The following is a 16,591-nucleotide window of genomic DNA, read 5'->3' as shown; positions in this document are numbered from 1 at the left end:
TTAAATTGTTACATTTGGAAAAAAAAGCCAACACAAATTAAATCCATAACTGTTAAATTCATAAAACTGTTTCATAATTTATACTTTTTTTTATTTTTTCATTGCTATTTAGCTGCATCTAGAGAAATGTTCTTATACATGCCTAACACTTTCTTAGGTACACCTTGATAAGGTTTGAAACTCTTTAAAGGATACAGAACTTTAAACCTTATCCTTCTGGACAGGGTCCATCAATTTGTCCACCAAAGGAATGGACAACCGTACAAGCACTTATTAACACCAGTAAGGTTTCAGAGGTCAATTGACCTCACATACATATGCAATTAAATTTGAAATCCCTCTTCTCACATATAAAGCTGTAAATAACCACCGTCTCCACCCTATGTCAGATCTGATTTGATCCATATTTTTCTAACATAACACTTTGCTCTCAGTCTGCAGGTTTACAGGTTCATACAGGCTCCTCTCCTGTGGAGACGACTACCAGTTTTATTCTGAAGACTTCCTGTCAACTTTTAAGGCTAGGCTTAAAACATCCCTTTTTCATAAAACTTATAGTTAAAGTGGCTCAGGTTATCTTTTGGTATCCTCGTGCTGCTATAGGCTAATAACGCTTGAGAACATTAAAGCATTTGTTCCTCATTTTGCTTCATTCTACCTCTGTTCCACCAAATCTGGATTACTTCTTTCTTCAGCTTTATGTTCTCGCTGCTTTTCCTCATCATTTTAGCTGTATCTGGTTTGGTTCTCTTTGGCTGCGACACCATCCTGGAGGGAATGATCAGCTGTGCTGCTGTCATCAACAACTTCCATCATAGGTGATAGTGTTAGGCCTGGTTTACAGTGTTGAGTCCTGTTTCTCTCCTAGATTTAGCTATGGGCCCAGCTTTTTCTGTGACTGTTTGTGTTCTCTTCAATCATTTTTTTATATTAAAAACAGCTAAGAACTGCTTAGCTGTTTGTTTCCTAGACAAAGTTAGTTTACAATGAAAAAATTAATTGTGAAACACTGAATATTCTTGGGAGAACCCAGGCTTTCATGAGGACTCATAATACAGCATAACTTGCTGTATAACCATTCCACAAACAACAGCTCAAATTGAAGTAGTGTAAGTGAAATATCAAGTATAGGGTCTGTGTAGAAATGAGGGTTTGCCCTGATATCATATTTTTAACCACATGGGGGCAGCAGTGCAACATAAAGGTTTCTACTCTATTGGCTCAGGTTAATTTTATTTGACCTAAACAAACTATACTTTAAATCAAATGTATGCTTTATTTTGGTACCATGTTGCTTATGAATTTTGCTCACTCTTAAGGTAACTTGAACTGAAATTATTTCAAACAAATGAGAATGAAATTAAATCATGCTTAATGGATGCAGTGCCTTGTAGAAGAATTAATGCTTTGTGATCTTTCATGCAACTGGTGATTTTTATAACCACAAACTTCAAAGTGTTGTGTTTTATTTGACACGAGGAGGGACATGAAAAACAATGGAAGGAAATTTATTTTTTTTCCCCCACCAAAAAGTGGTTTACAATTACCAATTGTGTGAAATCTTACCTCAGTTTAAATAATTTTGTCCTCAGACCTCAGAGGTTAGAACCCTCCAGACCACTCAGGTCTTCTGGCTCCAGCCTGCTCTGCAGACCTAGAACCAGAACTAAACATGGAGAAGCAGCATTTAGTTCCTATGCTCCACTTATCTGGAACAAACTTCCAGAAAACTGTAAAAGTGCGGAAAGCCTGAGTTCCTTTAAATCAAGACTAAAAACACATTTGTTTAGGATTGCCTTCAACTGTTCTAGTTAAACAGTTCAACTAAAACATATTTTCTTTGGTCCAACTGTTTTTAATATTCTTTTTTGTTTCTGCACTTTTTATTTTATTTTATTTTTTCCTACTTGCTTTGATTCTGTTTTATCTTCCTGTATTTTAATCATGTAAAGCACTTTGCATTGTCTTTGTACTGAATTGTGCTATACAAATAAATTTGCCTTGCCTTGCAGGTATCTTGATATGAGACTTATTGCAGATATCGGTCCATTCTCTCTTTTAAAGCCCTTTCTAACATTATACAGTAGAAAATAAATAATAAAAGTATGCAGGATTCATGCTAACATCTTATCGGGTCAATATGGGTCAATTCTCCAAGTTGCAATATCAGTATCATATCATATAAAATGGATTGGTTCACCCCTCTAGAAAACTTGATTAAACATCATGAAGACCAATGCACACAGGAGGCAAAATATAGATATGTTTAAAAGTGGGTTTATTTTTAAATTTGACATAACCGCCCACCTGAAAAGACAGACTGAGCAACGGTTGTATTAAATATGTGATTAAATGAAACTTGTTTTACTTTATGCAAAACATTGAACAAAATAGGAAGAAATAAACATTATATATCCATGATGAAACACAGTGGTGGCAGCATCAGGCTGTAGGGATGTTGTTTTTTTTAGCTTTGTAAAGTTTGTAAAGTAATCCTACAAGAAGACGTAAGACTAATAATTCTTTATAGGAATAATTTATAGGAAAGGGGTAGAAACATACCCATAATAACAGTGAAATATAGCCTATATATGCATATATTTGCAGAAACTTGTAAAAATCATTTATAATTTGCCAATTCACAATTCTGGCCAGTTCTTGTAAACTGAAAAAAATAATGCAACCACATTTGGCATTTAGTTAATCATATTTTAACAAAATTGTTTTATGTCCTCCACTGCTATTATGAAACAATTGTGTTAAAGTAACTAAATATGATTAAGTAAATGCCAAAAACTGTTGCATTATTTTTTCAGTGTAGTTCTCCCCATATGCAACACTACGGAGGAGGATTAGGGCCCCTGGGAAAAAAAAAAAGTTAACTGATTTTTTAAATTTTATTTCAGTATAGTATGGAAAAAAAGTCAGAATTCTGACTTTAATCTCAGAATTCTGACTTTTTGTTAAAATTAAAATTAATCTCAGAATTCTGACTTTTTTCTCAGAATTCTGACTTTAATCTCAGAATTCTGACTTTAATCTCAGAATTCTGACTTTTTTCTCAGAATTCTGACTTTTTTCTCAGAATTCTGAGATTAAAGTCAGAATTCTGAGATTAATTTTAATTTTAACAAAAAGTCAGAATTCTGAGAAAAAAGTCAGAATTCTGACTTTTTTCTCAGAATTCTGACTTTTTTCTCAGAATTCTGACTTTTTGTTAAAATTAAAATTAATCTCAGAATTCTGACTTTTTTCCCATACTAAACTGAAATCAGTTAACTTTTTTTTTTTTCTTCAGTGGCCCTAATCCTCTTCCGTACAACACAGTGTGAGGTTGGAATGAACTTTTGTGAGAAAATGAACTATAAAGAGAAAATTATTAATTTAAGCTTTTAAAATAAAACATAAGCAGGATGTAATCACGTGCTCTTAATTTGAAGAGATGGAAGCTTTTATTTTGAAGAGTCAAAGCGGACGCCGCGTGCTTTAGTCTGTCTACCTTGACCTTTGCTTCCCTGCTTGACTCTTCAAAGGACACAATGCATCTCCTCCGCGCGGAGCCGGCGGCTGACAGCAGCTGCTGGAGCTTCGCTGCGTCCGTGATGCTGAGCAGAGCGCGGAGCCCCTGATCCTGAGGGGACCATGGGGCCCACAGAGCCGCTGCTGCTGCTGCTGATAGGTCTGCTGTGGAGCCGCTGCGCCCCGCTCTGTGCAGGTGAGAAACAACAATGCCTCCATCAGCCTATAGATCCCTGTTTTTACCCCCACAGAGGGAGACTTTTAATGGAGCAGAACGTTTGTTGTTTGTTTTTATGTTTATTTCTCCATCTTTGATTTTCGCCGCACCTGGCGTTTGATCATTGCTTTGAACCGAGCCGCTGACACCTGAATAAACCCTGCTGGGATTGTTTCTGCTGCTGACAGATCAGCATTGAGAGATTTCACTGTTGTGACCTGGTGGAGTGGAAGCAGTGTCATTCATCCTGCTGAGACCCGCCGTGGCATTGATCTGTGGTGCCTAAATGATCAGGGGTGTAGAAACATGGATGCTCTTTCACAAATGTGATGCTGCTATCAGCATTACATCACTGCCTCTCTGCAGCCAGTCAGCCCCTATCCTCCTCCTCCTCCTCCCGTCTCTGTTATCATACACTGCAACTTACTGGAATGAAAATGCTCCTTATGGGTCTCTGTGTTTGCATGGGTGTGTATGGAGATAATGATTCACACACCTTAGTTAGAAGCTTTTATTTGCAGGATTCTTTCCATCTCCCCATAATGTACAGGAAACATGCGTTATGTCATGCTTCCAGGCAGACCTCTGCAGAAACTCCTCATGGGCATGGATGTCATTCATTTGGGGGCTTTTAATGGTGGGTGGATTGTTAATGTGATTAAAAACCAGATCTGTGCAAGGAAACCAACTAATTCCTCCCTGGAGGGTGCTTAAATGTCTGGCCGGAACCATGCCAGACGCTTTTTGTAAAAGACAAAATACACCCCACCCTCGAAAAACAAAAAAAAATGATTGTGATTATTTTATTGCAGACACCGAACTGCATTTCAAACCCAAAAGGCAGTAAAATAAAAATGAAGTTGTCACCACTGATTACAAAAGTTCATACAAAATTAACTTTCCATTACAAACGTTTAGATTTTAGTTTAGAACGTGACATGTTTTGTCTTTAAGGGGATCATAGAATGCAAACCAGAGTTTCCATTGTCATAGATGAATAACGATAGTTCAGTGGGTAAAATGGACGTACAGGGAAGTTCAAACTAACCTGACTCTGTCAGATGGATTTGCTCCGCATATCCATCTGGAAACCTTCCATTGAAGTAATTTTGGGAAGGGGCGAAAATACTGGTTAGCTGATTGGCCTATGTTGGTGATAGACGGGCCAAATAAACCAATCAGATCAACGAAGCATATGACGTCCTAACAGAGCGACGGCGAAAACACAACCACAAGCCAGGCTACTCTTGCTGAAACCAGTCGGGAGAAGAGCAAAAACATCTTTTCCTCTGAGAAAAGCCTCCAGAGCAGTGTTTTGCTCTTCTTTCAGTGAAGAAATACTCTGTAATTCCGATAAAACTTGCTCGATAGCCACGCTAACGCTAGTTTCATCGACTGAAGCCGCCATGTTAGACTGAACTGTTGCGCTTCTCGTTGCGTCACACCTTAACCCGCCTCAAAGCCAACGCTGATTGGACGTTCGTTTGGTGAACGGCTCCAAATTTTCTTTAACGGAAAGTAGCCAGACTGATCTGCGAATGAAACCTTGAAAGCTCGCGAGATCAGGATGGTCTCACGAGGCTAGGTTCAAACCCCATCAACACCTCCTTTCTCTGCAAATCTCACAATCCTAAACTTCCACCATAAAACAGGCGAATCCAAACGAAGCCCTGAGTTGATGTAAACTCGGGGATGTTGCCTTATTTGGTTCTGGCCTGTACTTTTGTCACGCCCCCAAATTGACATACGGACCAGCCCACTGGCCCAAGGGGGGTGGGGGTATGAAGTGTTGACTGCCGGACCACTGACTGGACCGGACCTCAGCAAAGAGCCATGAGCCGCCCGTCCTCAAGCAGAGGAGGGAGGTAATAAGGTAGGCGGGGGGAAGCACGGAGCCGCCGGTGTCCAGGCTACCGTCACCGGGTCGGGTTTGTTCGCTCCATCCCCCGCTGGCTCCCTGCCCCCGTCCACCGAGGGTTCCTGTACCAGCGACTACGTGCTGCACTGTAGGCAACCAAAATCCCGGATGATTTTGAAATTCCCCCCGGACATTTTTTTAGGTATGAAAAGTAGGACATGTCCTGAAAAAAAGAGGGCATCTGGTCACCCTACCATATCAACAATTTGATGTTTCAGTGAGTGAGTGCTTGTTGCTATGATACCTTTGATCAGCAGCTTTGCTCGTTGTAAACCAACCAATCAGAGCACAGCTCATCTAAATATTCATGATCATTCCATAAAAGGAAGAAAACCTGTCGTTTTATTCTAGGGCTTTTAACCAGGCTGCATTAGGGCTCATAGAACAGCTAATATGCCATTTTCAGCCAAAACAATGTTACACATTCAGAGACCTAAAGGACCAAATACCCTATAGAATCATTCTATCAGGTGTCTTAGAACGAGCACTGGACATGATGGCCAGATGAGAACATTATGTACTGATAGAGGAACTTCTAATTGACTCAGTTCTTCCTGAAATCATGACCTGTGGCCAAAACCATTATCCTTCCGCCGCTTTGCTTACAGCTGGTGTGAAGTGTTAAACAGAAAGGTTCAAACGAAGCTCCAGAGTCGCTGCACCAACATTCCGCAGCTCTGCTCCATCCTCCCCAAACATCTTCGCCCTGTGCTGAGCCAGACATGTCCTTCTCGTCGATATCCATCACTTAGCTTTTAATGACCCCCGCCTGCATCACTCTGCTGCTGCTGACTTCACTGATAAAGCATAAAAACAAGCTCACACACACTCAGCAAACCACCCCAGTCTGGATAATCTCTGATCTGCAGCCGAGTTGTTGGTCTGCCTCTGTTTCTCCCAAGCTTTTAGTTAGATTAGTTCTTAGATCAGCCTCTATTTCCTTTCTAGATGTTTTTCGTTCTTCTTGTGAACAGAAGGAGTGGAGATTTTAGGCCCTTTTATCAGACGTTTAGAAGAGGAAGGCTGTTTCTGATGCGTCTGCGTTGCAAAAACAATTGGATCCCTGTTTACTGTTCCTAGAGCTCATCCTCAGCACCTCACTCTGATGTCGTTTGGTCCCTGGAGCAATGATGCGATGGCTGCAGAGCTGCTGTTGCCTTGGCGGCCACTTTAATTCCTTCCACTTCTGTTTCTGACTTCGTTTCAGCAACAGTTAAAAAAAAAAAAAAATCTCTAGGTGGATTTCAAACATTCTGGTTCATTGAAATGTGAGCTGCTGGAGCATCTGTTCTTAAAAAGGTCACCATTTCAGTTATTTTATTCATATTTTATTGCATACAGTGTTTGTTTCAATACAAATATGTTTATTTTGATTACTGAAACGAAACAAAAAAAGTTTCTAGGTGATAAATGCTACGTTGCGGCCCCAAACTGCTGAGAAACAGACAGTTTAAAACCATTAGGAAGGAGTATAAGCCGTAAAGGATGATTGCTGAATAAGCTGTTGCTAAATGGCTTTAAGTGTGTTTATGGAAAATTAAGTGGCAGGAAAAAGTCTGTTAGAAATCGTGTAAAAGCAGCAGGCTTAATGTATTACAGGACATGAGTGACAACTATTGCATGCAACGTTTTTAAGATTGTTTTATCAAGATAAAATAATGACGTGTGATGCGTCTTGCAGCAGCCTGCACAGAGCAGGTAGAGGTCCACACAGAGAGGAGGGGGGTTCTCTACAGTCCATCTTGGCCTTTAAATTATCCACCTGGCCTCAACTGCAGCTGGCGTATCCAAGGAAGCCCAGGAGAGGTAATCACCATCAGGTAGGACCACCCCTGCACACGCTCTGCAACTTTCCATTTGCCCAAAGCGAGCGTCAACATGATCCATCCTGTGCTCCAGCTTCCGTAACTTTGACCTCATGGAGTCAGGAGGATGTATGGGCGACTGGCTCCTGCTGACGCCGTCGTGGAGCGGAGAATCCAGGTTGTGTGGCTCCACGCTGCCTCCTCCTTTTATTTCCAGCAGGGGGCGCGTTTGGCTCTACTTCCACTCCAAGGCCAACAGCTCAGGGCAAGCCCAGGGCTTCCGTCTCTCCTACATCAGAGGTAAGGTGACACATTGCACAACTTGCTGCTGGAGTCATTGCATGAAACCTTCCCTCTCTCATTTTCTATGTCTTAGTTGGCAACTTGTTTCAGTCTGTCTGAGTGAATCCTTCAAAGTCAATGACTCGATGCAATCTGGAGGTTTTCCTTTGATGGATCATCTATGGAAGTAAATCTGTGCCACTGGGATTTAAATAGAAAATGTCACTGAAATATAAATGTTGTATGTTTGTATTTACTCTCTGTGTTAAAATATATTCACAAAACATTTTCAACCTAAAAAAATAAAATTCATTGTCACTATATCTATATAGTTGAAATTGTATTTGGTATTTTCGCTTCAAGCTAAAAATTCACAATACTATTTCACTGTTAATACATTTTCAATACCTGTTGTTTTTTTTTTTTTGACTTTTCAGTGTTAAAAAAGCAGCATATAAAAAATTCAGCCTTTCAAAATTCAAACGCAATGTTTTCAGCAACTAAGATTCAACTGCCTCAATTTCACTGTGTTAAATTCAGCATCTAAATTCAGTGTAATTTAGATGCTGAATTATATAGTATTATATACTATATATTATATATTATATAGTAGTAATGTGAATTTTTAGCTTGAAGTAAAAAGAAATTAAATTTCAACTATATAGATATAGCGACAATGAATTTTTCACATTTTTTTACTACAGAAAGAGTAAGTACAAACATACAACATTTATATTTCAGTGACATTTTTAATTTAAATCCCAGTGGCACAGATTTACTTCCATAATCATGTCTGGATGATCTTGACTGTATTGTCTACCTGGCTGTGTGTTTCCTGGATGGGGCCGCCTTTTACAGCTGCTTTTTGTGTCTCTGCTTCTGTCTCCTTGAACGCCAGTCGGCCTCAGCAGATGGCCGCTCACACTGAGCCTGGTTCTAATGGAGGTTTCTTCCTGTTAAAAGGAGTTTTTCCTCTCCACTGTCACTACAAGCATGCTAAGTGTGACGGATTGAATTTGAGTCAATGAGTCGATGCAATCAACTGGTTTTCCTTAGATAGAAAACTTTGAATCAATCTGACTGGATGATCTGGTGAACTGGAAAGTGCCTTTAAATGACATGTTGTGAATTGGAGCTATAGAAATAAACTGAATTGACTCGATTCTTGTTACGACCTAAACTTGGTTTTCTTTCATTTGATGTGACTAACCAACAAAAAGTAGTGTGTGATTGGAAACCAAGTTTTTACAAATCATAATCTGAAAGTCGGACATATATTTCAGAATCAATACTTTGTAGCGGCACCTTCGTTTTGGGCTATGAAAGAATTTGAATACTAGAAGCTGACATTTTTTAACCTGTCAACAGCCAGATGCATGTCTCGCTCCGCCCAGCTCCACTCACATACATCTGGAACACCGCTCATTGAAAGTGATTTCCCCAACCAAATTTATGGTCTGGCCAATCAGGACGCAGGGCGGGTGTGTCCTGGAGTGGAGAAGCGACCCTGAGATTCCAACAACAATGGCGGCTCGCATTGAGGAAGCAAGCGTTAGCATTGATGCTGCTATTTCTTCTGTGTTATCCAATCTATCTGATATTGTTTCATTAAAAGAACATCAGAGAACGGCTTTGAGGGCTTTTGTTGGTGGAAACGATGTTTTCGCCCTTCTCCCGACCGGATTTGGCAAGAGCTTGATCTACCAAATGGCTCCTCCTCTCACAGCGTCACGGGTTAGCTTCGGTGTGAGTGGTTGAAATAGCACGTCAATAAAGATGACAGACAAGTGGCTTATCCAATCATATGCAAGGAGTTTTGATAAGGCCCAGCCTTCAGTAAAGGCAATTCCTTCGGGGGGTTCCCAGATGTATGTGAGTGGAGCTGGGCAGAGCGAGACATGCATCTGGCTGTAGTCAGGTTAGACATTTTTGTTTTTCCTTTTCAAATTAGCTCAGGTTGTCTTAGCTAGAGAAGTTTCATGTTCATTTGCTAGTGGAGAATCTCATAATGTATATAAGTCTGGATCCAGGGCTGCGACTAACATTACACTGCTACACCATCTGTCACTGCACCAGTCAGGGTTGCAGTGGGGCTGCAGTGGTGCCAACACCTCCAGCAGTCTATTACAGAAAGGCGGTGTACTCCCCAGACAAGTCGCCAGTTCATCGCAGGGCAGCACGGAATCAATTAGTGATCAGATAGCATAATACGCTTTAAATATGATTTTATATGGAAGTTGAACCATATGAGCTGACATTATGCCCCTATAGGGTTCTGGACAGAGCTTCTCCTTGCTGTCCATTCTGCTATATTCCTGTTTTCATGATGACTGAGTGGATGTGCTCTCTTCGTCCTCTGGCATGGGAGCTGCCTTGGAGCTCGTCTGCCTGGCTGTGTGTTTCCTGGACGGGGCCGCCTTTTACAGCTGCTTTTTGTATCTCTGCTTCTGTCTCCTTGAACCCCAGTCGGCCTCGGCAGATGGCCGCTCACACTGAGCCTGGTTCTGCTGGAGGTTTCTTCCTGTTAAAAGGGAGTTTTTCCTCTCCACTGTCGCTACAAGCATGCTTAGTGTGGGGGATTGTATTTGAGTCAATGAGTCAATGCAATCAACTGGTTTTCCTTAGATAGAAAACTTTGTATCAATTTGACTGTATGATCTGGTTGAACTGTAAAGTGCCTTGAGATGACATGTGTTGTGAATTTGGCGCTATATAAATAAACTGAATTGAATTGAATTGAAATTGAATTGATGCTAAATGGTAAATGACCTGTACTTATATAGCGCCTTTATTCAAGCCAGGAGATTTGACCAAAGCGCTTTACACTACATTCATTCATGCACACACTCACACACTGATGGTGGCAAGCTACATTGTAGCCACAGCTGCCCTGGGGCTCACTGACAGAAGCGGGGCTGCCGTACACTGGCGCCACCAGGCCCTCTGACCACCATCAGTAGACAATGCAGGTGAAGTGTCTTGCCCAAGGACACAACGACAGTCGGAGTCGGGGCTTGAACCGTCAATCCTTAGATTTCAGGGCAAACTCCCACATCCGACGCCACTGTCGCCCCTTTTGCTATTCTAATGTTCTCTAATATTGGAGAAACCAAACTACCTTTTCACAGACGCAAGACCCAACACAGAAGAGCGCCCTCCTCTGGACAAGACTTTGCAGTACATCTACACCTTATGGGCAAACGACATTCTTTGGAGGACCAGAATGTTCACATTTTGGAAAAAGAAACAAGTGGTTTGAGAGGGGTGTGAAGGAAGCCATCTATGTTAGGAAAGAAAAAAACAGCCTTAAACAGAGGGGGCGGACTCAGGTTTCAGGTTTCAAAAACCTACAATGCCACAATTGAGTTGATTCCTTCCTGTTATCATCGTACAGGAGAGCGGAGGACCCTGCCTATTCAGCCAGGCTAACAATTCCCTTTAACAACCAACCTTTCAGACTCTCAGACGGGTACGGGGCATTGCAGGCTAACAGAATAAGCCAAACGACCCCCATTCCAAAGGAGTAGACCCGTTCGTCTGTTTCATTTTGAAAACAAAAACAAGGCTTTGTTGGGCTAATGTATAAAACCTTGAACTCAACACTGTTTCTGACATTTTGAATTGAAAAAGCTTCTTGGATGGGAAGCGTAACTTCTTCAGACTTGGAAACCATGTCCAGTGGATTGTTTTTAATTTTCTTTTTTGGAATTTCTATTGTTCTCTAATTAAACTGTCAGGCCTTCAGAAAACAGCTTGATTTATATAAGATTCCCTACAGGGAGTCTTCTTACTGTTTTTCATTTCAGAGTCTGTGTTTCTGCCCTCTGCAGGCCACCTGGGTCAGAGCAGCTGCCAGTCCGACGAGTTCCTATGTGGGAATGGGAAGTGTCTTCCTCGTTCTTGGAAATGCAACGGACAGGATGAATGCGGCGACGCCACAGACGAACACGGCTGCTTCGCGCCTCCCACCGAGCCCCTCCCCAGTCTCTGCCCCCCAGGCTCGCTGCCGTGTACGGAGGCCCAGACCACCCGCTGTCTGCCGGCCTCCCTGCGCTGCAACGGAGACAGAGACTGTCGGGATGGAAGCGACGAGCTGCATTGTCCAGACACCACCTGCGGCAAACGACTGGGGAACTTTTACGGCTCGTTTGCCTCTCCTGACTTTTTCCACGCTGACCGAAGCTCTGTGGCTGAGCTGAGATGCTCCTGGTTGCTGGACACTCAGGACCCAAAGCCCATCATGCTGCAGCTGGACCTGCAGCTTGGGCCTGGAGATTCCCTTCATGTTTACGATGGCCTGTTGCAGCGGGCTGAGCATCTCTTACAGGTGCTGTCGCATCATAACAATCGGCGGCCGGCGCTGCTGGAGTCGAGCCGAGGCCAGATGAGTGTTCTGTACATGGCGCAGCCTCACAGCCCTGGTCGGGGCTTTAATGCTACTTATCAGGTGCATCTTCACATTCCAATAGTACCTGTTTCTGCGTAGCCAAGCAAAGTCTAAAATGATCTTTGACGTGTCTTTCATCTGATAGGTCAAAGGTTACTGTTTTCCTGGCGAGCATCCCTGCGGCAGCGAGCAGGGCTGCTACTCTGACCATCAGCGCTGCGACGGATACTGGCACTGCCCATCGGGTCGCGACGAAGAGGCCTGCGCGATGTGCCCCGAGGGGGAGTTCCCATGCGAAGGAGGCACCGGTGCATGCTACGCTGCATCCGAGCGCTGCAACAACCAGAAGAGGTGTCCTGACGGTTCGGACGAGAAGAACTGCTACGACTGCCAACCTGGAAACTTTCACTGTGGGACCAACCTGTGCATCTTTGAGACGTGGCGCTGCGACGGCCAGGAGGACTGCTTAGACGGCAGCGATGAGAGGGACTGCCTGGCCGCAGTACCAAGGAAGGTGATCACAGCTGCCCTGATTGGCAGCCTGGTCTGCAGCCTCCTGCTGGTAATCGCACTTGGCTGCGCGCTGAAACTGCACTCGCTAAGGAACAGAGAGTACAGGTGAGGGTTTCTAGATATTCTTGCAGTTCTTTGCATAACAGACATTGAATTCCCAGTGCTGTCTGCTTTTCCAGATGACCATGGGTTTGTTGAAGTAGGTTGATGATGCCGTTCTCAACTCTATGGCAATAAGCAACCATTAGGAGTTTTAATAGTTGCTTGTTTGCCTACTTTGGTTGATCAACAGGAGCCTGTGAGCTTCATGATATACAGTAGGAGCTCAGTGTTGCAGCCAAAAGGTCTGCAGTTTAGTTTTCTTTGGGGAAAGGAGTTCTTCCACATCACTGAAACGGTCTCTTGGGTCAGACAGGTGGAAGAGGGCAGCAAACAGAGCAGGACTGTCTTATGATGAGGTTGAGCACAAACATGTGGAAGCAGAAGGGTCACTGGCCAGGTTAGGAGATAAAACAGTTATTAGCTTGAAAGGGAGGCAGTCAAGAGTGTGAGATTTCTCTTATATTGGACAGCAGAGGGATGCTGAGCCTCTGATCTTCTCCATCTCTGACCAACCGTCTCTAAAGTCGTTCTGCTGGAGCTTGATCTCCAGCTTCTTCCTCCAGGAAGCCTTATCTTGATTTAAAGTTGCTTTGGTATGCTCAATTTCCCGAGGGCATTTTTTTCCTCTTTAGCAGTTTTTCTTCAGAATGCAGGCGATCCGGAGTTTATCATCTGAAGGTGTTATCTAATCAGAACGTTACACAGTCAAACAGTCAGAGTATGGATGTCCTGCCCTGTGGGGTAAGATCATAGTCAATAAAAGTGTATGTGCAGGTGACTGAATTTATAAGTTAAAGTCAATAAAAGTAAATGAAATTAAGATTAGCATTTTTCCCTTGGTTACCAACTCATATGAAATCAGATATCTCACCTCTGAGAAAACAAGTTTAGAAATTATCAATACAAGTAAAAAAAAAGTCACTAATTTGCAGTAGTGAAAGTATGAATCACAAGTTTATAAGTATGAATCTACAACCACTGATGAAGTGTTTCCACTCCTCTCCAGTTGATGGTGGTTATTAGCAAACTCTCTTTAACCAGGAAGAGGAAGAAGAAAAACAAAACCGTTGATCAAACATTATTCTGCACATTAGCGTTCAATTAATCAAATTAATCAATTATTGAAACAATCATCAATTTATTTAGTAATCGGTTAATCGTTAATTGAGGTATAGAGACTGTAAAACATGCTTTATGTGTAAAACCATTTCATATATTGTATTCCTCCCATCTGACGTCTATACACTTCTCATTGTGGGTCTGTCACATATACCCCATTTACACTACCCTTAAAAAACCGGTCCGAGCTCAGTAACGGAGATAACTTATCGTGTGTAAATGGAAAGCAAACTGAACCGAACCGCGCTAGACCCAACCGGACCGAGCTAACTGCAGACCAGTTCCAGAGGTGGGCTCGGCTCGGTTTTTCCCTGGTTCGGTTCTCTGATAACAAGAGCGCATGAGCAGAATGCGTCATCTCCGTCTGGCTGCACATCGCGATTCACACTCCATTCCATTAGATGGCGGTAGAGAAGAACAACTTCTTCTTCAACTATAAACAATCGAAATCTTCTCCACGCAACATTTTAAACAATAACACCAAAGTACAGCAATAATAATCAAGCATAACTTTCTGAATGTGACGGGCGCCGCCATTTTGATTTGCTTGATTCCCTCCTTCTTCGTCTTCTTCTTCTTGTGTTATATGTCGGTTGGCAAACAACCTTTGGTGCATTACCGCCACCAACTTCTTGATTTCCTCCTTCAATACTGACAGTAATACCGCAGATCGTCACTAGGAGGCGAGGAGTCGAGATAGCGTGATGTGTAAACGGTCGTCAGAAGAACCGAGCTCGGCCTGGTTAACTGATCCGAGTTCGGACCGGTCTCGGCATGGATCGGTTTTTCAAGGGGTAATAAAATCCTCAAAAATATGCTTTGACTGTGTGTGTGATGATCCAAAATCTTGAAAAGTTCAAAGGGAATTGATTCTGAAGCAATAAAATATTTAATCGTTGGTTTTAATTGTTTTTCCAATTATCTTGGCGTGAACCCTGTTTCCACTGGAAACCATTACTGTGGATCATTTAACTACTTTCTATGAAATAGAAAATAAAATATCTAACTGTTCCTCTTGCAGAGCTTTTGAGACTCAGATGACTCGCATGGAGGCAGATTTTGTTCAGAGAGAAGCTCCTCCTTCTTATGGTCAGCTGATAGCTCAGGGTCTCATCCCCCCTGTGGAGGATTTCCCAGCTTACAACCCCACCCAGGTAACACCTTAATGGTCCTGTGGTATGAGACTGTACCGTGGAATAAGAAAAATAACTGTTCTGTTCTGCCTCCTCCTTCATTCAGGCCTCGGTGTTACAGAACCTTCGTTTGGCAATGCGCAGGCAGATCCGCCGTCACTCAACTCGCCGCTCCTCTTCTTCCTCTCGAAGACGTCTCGGGCATCTGTGGAGTCGGATTTTCCGTACTCCGGGTCGAGCGAGGGGCCAAACCGCGCTGCTGGATCCTGTCGAACCTGCACAGGTTACACTGGGGCTCCAAAGCTACCACGCAGTGAGGGAGGAGGGGTCAATGGGTGCCGCCATGTCAGCAGCCCGTGTCCAAGATGAGGGTGAAGTAGGAGGCTTTCTAACGCCTGAAAGCCCTGCATCGCCGCTGTCTTTGCAGTCAGTGAACAGTTCAGACGCGGAGGAACAGTCGCCTGTCGGCAGCGGGGGCGATGGGGTCCCGCAGTCTGAGCCCCCCACCCCTCAGGCAGCCCCCGTACCTTCCTGCTCCTGCCGTCCAACCAGAAAATTGGTTCTGGAACTTGCAGTTAACCTAAAGGGTGTCGCCTTTAAGCGGTACTCACCTTTGGGACCCTTTTCCCCCATGTCTCCCCCTGTGCTCACAAGTAGCTCCCCAATGCAATCAGCCCAACCCCCCCCTCAGGGTTCAGAGGTGACGTCACCCTCTGAGAACATGTTTCCTTCAGTGGAAAGAGAGGAATCCGACAGTCATTTTTCTATGGCCGTGCCAAGTGAGGAAAGGAGCTGCGTGGATGAGATGAATACAGAGAGCAAGCTGACTCAGCAGATTTAGTAAACATAAGGGGCGGGGGCGAAGACTCAGGGAGGGAAGTGCCAAGACATAAAGCATGAAGTGGTCTCAGTGGGATGACCGGATATCTGCTCCACCAAAGTGTCCTTTACATCAGATTCAGACCTTTCCTTTCCACTCACAGATAAAAACGCAGCTGAATATCAATACAGTTAATATTCTGAATGCTTACTGATGTGTAAATAGGGTTGCATATTCAGTCTGTCCTGATGTGAATCCAACCAGCAGTGTGTTGTAAATCTCTTTGTGAAGCTTACTGGAGAATCGATGACGAAATGCATAAAAATACTCAAAAAAACTCAGTTTTGGACAAAACAGCCAAGAAATCTACCTAACAAACCAAAACATTTTGTGTTATTACCCAGAGCCATTATTCACCGCCACCGACTGTGAGCCGAGGAGGCCTATAGACCAACATTTCACTACATGCATTGTAAATACACAGTTATACCTTACCTAGTTACTCTTCATGTTTGGGAAAAAAAGTCTCTGCTGATGAAGAATAAGAGATAAAACTGTTTTTACGCCACTGTATTTTACATTCCTGTTTACTTTAGATCATTTCCTGGGTGCATCCTAGATCCAGGTTAGGAATGTTTCCTGTTAGGAATGCTGATTATTAATTTGTTGTTACTTTGTGATAAATAGCTTAAAATCTGAATACAAAACACCCCCTAATTTTAGTAGATAATAAAGTGAGTGCTGGTGAAGATTCTAAGTCATTCAGGTCATTGTTG

The 16,591-nt window shown here is 42.9% G+C and overlaps 1 protein-coding gene across 2 annotated transcripts; it reads left to right on the top strand.

Annotated features, from left to right (window-relative positions):
• The first annotated feature begins 3,481 nt into the window (after positions 1-3,481).
• lrp3 (low density lipoprotein receptor-related protein 3) lies at positions 3,482-16,383 on the top strand. 2 transcript variants are annotated; one of them, XM_038270989.1, is made up of 7 exons: positions 3,482-3,715; positions 7,339-7,474; positions 7,554-7,759; positions 11,572-12,188; positions 12,274-12,746; positions 14,884-15,016; positions 15,102-16,383. In XM_038270989.1, exons 1-7 carry the CDS (start codon positions 3,643-3,645, stop codon positions 15,834-15,836), a joined length of 2,373 nt encoding a protein of 790 aa, XP_038126917.1. In that variant the 5' UTR covers positions 3,482-3,642; the 3' UTR covers positions 15,837-16,383. The 2 variants fall into 2 exon arrangements, with proteins under 2 accessions (XP_038126917.1, XP_038126916.1); XM_038270988.1 differs by having other exon boundaries at positions 7,336-7,474.
• The last annotated feature ends 208 nt before the right edge of the window (positions 16,384-16,591 follow it).

Source organism: Cyprinodon tularosa, unplaced genomic scaffold (genome assembly GCF_016077235.1).
Source record: "Cyprinodon tularosa strain WSP-4 unplaced genomic scaffold, ASM1607723v1 ctg786, whole genome shotgun sequence".
In the NCBI taxonomy this organism is placed as follows: Eukaryota; Metazoa; Chordata; class Actinopteri; order Cyprinodontiformes; family Cyprinodontidae; genus Cyprinodon; species Cyprinodon tularosa.
This window is presented reverse-complemented; position numbering and strand designations above follow the sequence as displayed.